The sequence below is a fragment of the Bos indicus genome, chromosome 5, assembly GCF_029378745.1.
Source record: "Bos indicus isolate NIAB-ARS_2022 breed Sahiwal x Tharparkar chromosome 5, NIAB-ARS_B.indTharparkar_mat_pri_1.0, whole genome shotgun sequence".
NCBI lineage: Eukaryota > Metazoa > Chordata > Mammalia > Artiodactyla > Bovidae > Bos > Bos indicus.
The window spans coordinates 48,055,804-48,061,803 of NC_091764.1; the positions used below are offsets into that span (position 1 = coordinate 48,055,804).

The 6,000-nt window shown below is 49.3% G+C and overlaps 1 protein-coding gene across 1 annotated transcript in view; it reads right to left on the reverse strand.

Moving 5' to 3' along the window:
- The window catches only part of HMGA2 (high mobility group AT-hook 2), a 146,773-nt gene extending 141,486 nt beyond the window's left edge, over positions 1-5,287 (reverse strand). The window contains exons 1-2 of the mRNA XM_019960872.2: positions 4,278-5,287; positions 1,590-1,676 (exon numbers count right to left, since the gene is read on the reverse strand). Of these exons, the coding sequence (XP_019816431.1) occupies positions 1,590-1,676; positions 4,278-4,388 (198 nt within the window). The 5' untranslated portion in view covers positions 4,389-5,287. The remainder of the gene's footprint in view (positions 1-1,589; positions 1,677-4,277) is intronic.
- Between the last annotated feature and the right edge of the window lie 713 nt (positions 5,288-6,000).

The window sequence follows — 6,000 nt, forward strand, 5'->3', positions numbered from 1 at the left end:
TTTATGATGAGATTTACAGATTTTTTTTCCTGGCAAATGTTATAATGATGCATTTTTCAGGGCAATTACATCATAGTTTAAATGTCTGTCAGCTAGCTACCAAGATATTCCTTTGGCATTTCATTAGAGTCAAATTAAGATAAAATTAACTTCCGCAACAACAACAAAAAAACTTCTTTGGTAAATTAGCCCTTTTTATTTAATTTAATAAAGCAGGTTAAAAAAAAAAGGTATTCATGTTAGTAATACCAGATTACATATTGTCATTTTTAAATGACAAGATAATTTAGAACTACTTCAAAGTGTATTGATTAAATATAAGTATGATTAAATCTTCACTCTGAGAAGCAATTACATTTAAGTATATTAGAAATCTGCTCTTTCAGCTCTGTTCAAGACTTAAAACAGACAAGAACTCATAGTTGCTCCCTAAATAACTTTATATGTATCCCTGGTTGCTATGGTAGTTTACAACACTGAAAACTATCAAATATAATATGGTTAGTGCTCACAGTCATAGAGAAAACCACACAAAACATTAATTCCCCAAAGATGAGCATATAGTTATTCTTAACAAACACTGTACATAGTATACTCAAATCTACTGTAAAGATACATCAAACTTGACTTCTGAATTTTGAACCTTTGTTTTTAACGAGTATACAAACCTACAAATAAAATACAGAAACGTTTTTCTGATTTATTTGTAAAGCTTAAAAACTGTGATTTTTGTCTTCACCTTCACTTCTCTGTGTATGCACTGATCCTGAGATATTTCTTCTTTGCGAGTTCAAATACCATCAAACATGAAGTTTTTAAACTGCAATTTAAAATTTATAAAGAAAAACACTGGAAGTTACACTTGGTTGGGTTCTATTCTGCCCCAAAATGTACAATAAATGAGTCAAACATTTGTTTTAAAACTTTCTCATTGTCCTATTCAGAACATTTCTGTATCACCTGAGATGGAAAGGCTTTTGAGAGACGATGATGTATTATATTGCAGGTTGATGGCAAACAAGCAAAATACTTTATCAGCACATTTAAAGCTGTAAAATTCGTGAATTTTTTCCCCCAGAATCCTATAATTGAATTTACTTCTAATTATCACCTATTTGGCAAAGTCCTTAACTTGAAGAGTGGGATTTGGTTTTCCAGTAATCATGTAAATAAGCACAAAGTAAATTAATCTTTATTATTTTTTAAGGAAACTGCAAAAACTTCACTGCCAAACAAAATCTATTCTTTTTTTTTTTTTTTTTTTTAACTATTTCACAACTGGTGCAAATCTTTTTTTTTTTTTGGTGCAAATCTTATTTGTTTATTCTCTACTCGCTTACCTCCCCCCAATCCCCATCTCTGCTTTAAGTTTCTTATTATTTGGTGATTGTTTGAAAACAACCCCAAGCAGCTTCATGAACTTTTTATTCTAAGTATATGCTTGGAAATCTCACCAATAGTAAATGTAGGAAATGAGTCTTGGGTTGCCCACTTGGGAGAAATCCTTAGGTGTGGATCTAGAATGGGAAAATTACAGGGAGGTTCCTGTGGGTGTTGAGAAAGTTGGGAAGACTTAAGAAATCTCTCACCTTTTGAGCTGCTTTGGAGGGACTCTTGTTTTTGCTGCCTTTGGGTCTTCCCCTTGGTCTCTTAGGAGAGGGCTCACCGGTTGGCTCCTAGTTTCGAGGGAAAAAAAAATTCTGTTGTGGCAAGAATGTCTGAAAGAAATTGACCCTGACTCTATAGATACATTTTCTGCCTGTGCTGCTCAACAGAACCGTTGGAACACATTCAGTTCAAGCACAAATGGATGATGCTGGTACAGAGTTTACAGAAAGGGGAAATAACTAGACTTTTAATCCAGGGATTAAAAGAGGAAATTCTATTTTGCATATGAAAACTAGATTCTATTTCAACCAGAGAAAGGTAACAAAGGCTGACAAGGTTGCATGTTCCAGAAAGAAAGTTGTATATCCTTAAAGTGCAAAATATGCAAGGTTGTGTATTTGGCAACTGAGAGAAATAATAAGCATTGTACACAAATACTACTCTCCACTGTACTACCATTTTAAACAACAGAAATATGAAGCTAACATCATAAATATTTCAACAATCTCCCATATTGAAAAGGTGGCTTTTGATCATTCTGTATATCTGCATTGTAAGTCAATTATGACTCAATCAACACATTGAGTAAAATATTGGAACAATTATCCAACTTCTTCAACTTAAAATAACTCCATTCTTCCTAAAATTTCCAAATAATTAGGGTAACTCCGTTTTGGAAGGCTTTGCTTGAATTATCTAGATAATTGCTTCAATTCTTCACTTCCCTTTGGAGATGCAGGCATGGTCTCCAGTCTACATTTAAATATCTTTTGATAAAAATAAGCACTTTTTCCAAAACTTTCTTTTGGGAAAACCCTTATGGGGGTGGACCGAAGGAAACTAAAAGGGGTAGAGGTGGGGCGGGTGGTAGTGAGAAGGAATGCAAGAGTCTGGGATGGAGAAATTGAAACTATCAATAGGTTTAGCAAAACTTTAAATGGCTTCTATGCCAAGTAGTAAATACTCAAGTGGTTAAGAGAATGCGATGATTAATATTCCAGATCCTAAATATTTATCCAGTGAATCATCAATTTACATTTCATTCAGATTCAGTGATTAAATGAGACTAATTAGCTTAAAATGCATTAAAGTCTTCAATGAAAATTCGCATTCTATTTAGACAATCTGGGAAAGGTTTCCTGCAAGCTTCTGTGGGACCACTAGCGCCAGTGGGCACATCCGGAGAAACATCGGAGACACATTTTTCTTTCTTTGTGAACTCTGCCTTAACTCAAAGGTAAAACCTTCAATCACCTCCAGACCCCGCTGCAATTTTATTTGGATTATTTTTCGGAGGTGGGGGGCAATTAGCAGAGTTTGAGAAAGCTGGGTGGCGGGTGGGAAACAAGGGCGGGGGGAAGGGCAGTGACTTCCTGGGAGGTGTAAAACAGGATCCTAACGCGGTGTAAAGTGTCGCTCGGGCAGAGCGGGAAAACTCTGGGGCCTCCAGATTGGCTTGTTTCCTTTGATGATTTCAAAAAGGTACAACAAACGCAATGGCAAGCAAACATTGTTCGGTTTCCCCACCTTGCTCTAGGTAGCTTTGGGACTCCAGGATTATTTTCTACTCGGCCTATTTGCCCTGAAAGAAGCGCTTTAAAGCTAAAGAACGCAGAAGTAGTTTTAAAGCCCGCGGAAGCGGAGTTTAAATGTTCTCAATAGACAAGTCCCGCTCGAGCCCTACCCGCGAAGGCTTGGAAATTGCCGCGAACAAAACCCCTCCGCCCTGGGCGCTGCGCGCAGCTCTGCAAGCGCCTGCTGCACGCTTAATTGGTTGCATCCGCAGACAAAACCCTCCACTCGGCGGGGTCCCGGGCGCCCCTCGATCGTCCCCTCCCAGACCCCAGCCACTCGTTCTGGAAGGGTACATTTAATGTCTGTAGCGCTGAGGCGCGGGATCCGGAGGCAAAAGGGGGACTGGGCGCCTGGCGAGGAAGTGACCCTAGCTACCGTGCACCCTCTTGGACACTACTTTCCACTGCGCCCTTAGCCAAACTAGTTAATCTTGTCCCGTGGGGACGCAGGATCTCCTGCAGCCCCTTTCCTGGGACACCCTCAGCAGCGGCGGCCGCAAATCGGACGCCGCGCCGCATTTAAAGAGCCCTAACAGAACCGGGCGGGCCCACGAGTTCTTTGTCGGGAGGGCGCGAGTCTCAGGCCACCGAGAACTTGGGGAGGGCGCCAAGGGGGCGGCTGCGGCGCGCCAGTTCCCGGCCAGCGAGCAGCCCGGGTTGGCGGGAGAAAGAGCCTCCGGGTCCCCAAGACTTCAGCCCCTCCAACCCTGAACCGCCAGAGGACCCCTGCCTCCTGGGCCACTGTGAAGCGACTAGGAAAGTGCTTGTCGAGTCCCGGTTTGTCGGACCCGGCCGTTTCCCGTCACCAGGAGACAACGCGCCACTCGGGCCGGGCACAATAGCGAAAGTCCGAGGACGCTTCGCCCGACCCCACCTCCTGCTCGCACCCGGCCGGCCGCCGCTGCTCCCACCTCCCGGCCTGGAGCGGAGCGGGGCTCAGCCGCGCACTCGCGCCGCGGACTCCGCAGCCCGCCCCCGCGGCGGCGTGCGGCGGCCGCGGCGCCTGGACTCCCGCGCTAGGGTGGCCGCGCGTCTCGGGGCCCTCGCGGAGGTGGCGGAGGTGGGCTACTGCCCCCACCCCGCCCGCGTACTGACTTGCTGCTGCTTCCTGGGTCGGCCGCGTCCTCTCTTCTGAGGCGCCGGGGCGGCAGGTTGTCCCTGGGCTGAAGTGGACGGCTGCCCGGCGCCTTCACCGCGTGCGCTCATCCTGCCTCCCGCCGCCGCTACCGCTGCCGCCGCCGCTCCTACCGCCGCTGCAGCCGCTTCGCCTCTGCCGCCCGGAATCAGCCCGGCACCTTTCGGGAGATTGCGAGGTAGGGCTGGAGAATGAGGCGGGGTGGGCGAGAGCTGGCGTGCGGCGAGGGCTGCTGCTGCTTAGGCTGCCGCCGCTGCCACCATCAACACCGGACGTCCAGCGGCTGCCAAAAAGAGAGAAGAGGGGAGGAGGAGGAGGAGAGAAGGAGGCGCTGCTGGTGGCGGCGGCAGCGGTGGGTGGGTGCCGGAGGTGGAGGTGGCGGTGGAGGTGGAGGTAGTGAGAGGAGGAGGAAAGCGAAGGAGAAGGAAAAGAGGAACTGAAGTTGGGAGGCTCCCCTCTCAGTTTGGGATCAGAAGTTGCGGTCACCGGGAGCACTTCGGAAGCGGCTTGGAAAGGGAAGAGACTTGGAGTGAATTGTGTCCCTTGAAATGTTAGGCGGGGAAAGAATTCCTCCTCCTCTTCCCCCCCGCTCCGCGCTCGCAGAGCAAGAAAGAGAAAGAGAGAGAAAACAAATAACGCCTTGGGCAGTCGGAAAGCGAAGGGAGGATGGGGAGATTCTGCGGGGATCCGGTCGGGCACTGGGCGCAGGCAGGGGACGGAGCGGTGGGTGGCACCGTTCCTTCTCGGGTGGCGGGAGCGGGCGGCAGCGGCACCGGAGAGTTGGAGGGGGACGGGCTGATTACTCCTGCGTCCTGCACCAAGCGCGCGCTGCCCAGGCTGGAAGTTTTCTGAGTTTCTACCCCAGAATTCGAGCGCGTTGAGTGTGTGTGTGCTTGGGGAGGGGGCGGCGAGATGGGGGGAGTGCCCACCTCTAATCGTGGGCGGATAAAGGGGAGGGGGCTGCGCTGGAGGAAAAGTATGAGGAGGAGGGAGGCCAGGCAGACCGCCGAGCCAAGGCGCCTGGCCGCGGGCCAGAGGCAGTGTTCGAAATACAACTGCCTCCGCGGCGGCGGCGCCCGGGTGCCACCCGGAGCCCCGCTCACGTGCTCCCGCCTCACGGCGGGGTTAAAGGGACAGGCCGGGAATCCCGGGCCGGCTTGCCGCCGGCCTAGCCCCGCCCGCCGCCCGAGGTCGCTCCTGGGCGGCTGTCCTAGAAAGGCGCGGGAATGTGGCTGCCCCGGAGCCGCGTTTAGGGGCTTGGCCTTTACCTGCACCTCTACGATGCGGAGCCAACACTCTGCAGGAAGCGTCTGGCTGCACGCGCGGCAGAGTTCTAGTTTCCTGGGAGTGGGATCAAATGAAGGGGAGTAGGAACAAGCCCCCACAGTCCTGCTCTGTGTCGGAATACCCTCCTGGCAGATTGCACGACCCATCGAGAACGCGCGCGCGTACACACACACACACACACACACACACACACACACACACACACAGACTTGCTCGCAAATCCACACACGTGCACTTAGATACACGTGCACACTCCCACAGACACATGCAGGCATAAACACATGTAAACAAACAGGCGCGCACTTGTATGCACACATGCACGCAGAAACACATGCACATTCGCACACATGCACACTTGCAAACAATGTGCACACAGGCACACGAGCGCACCAGCCT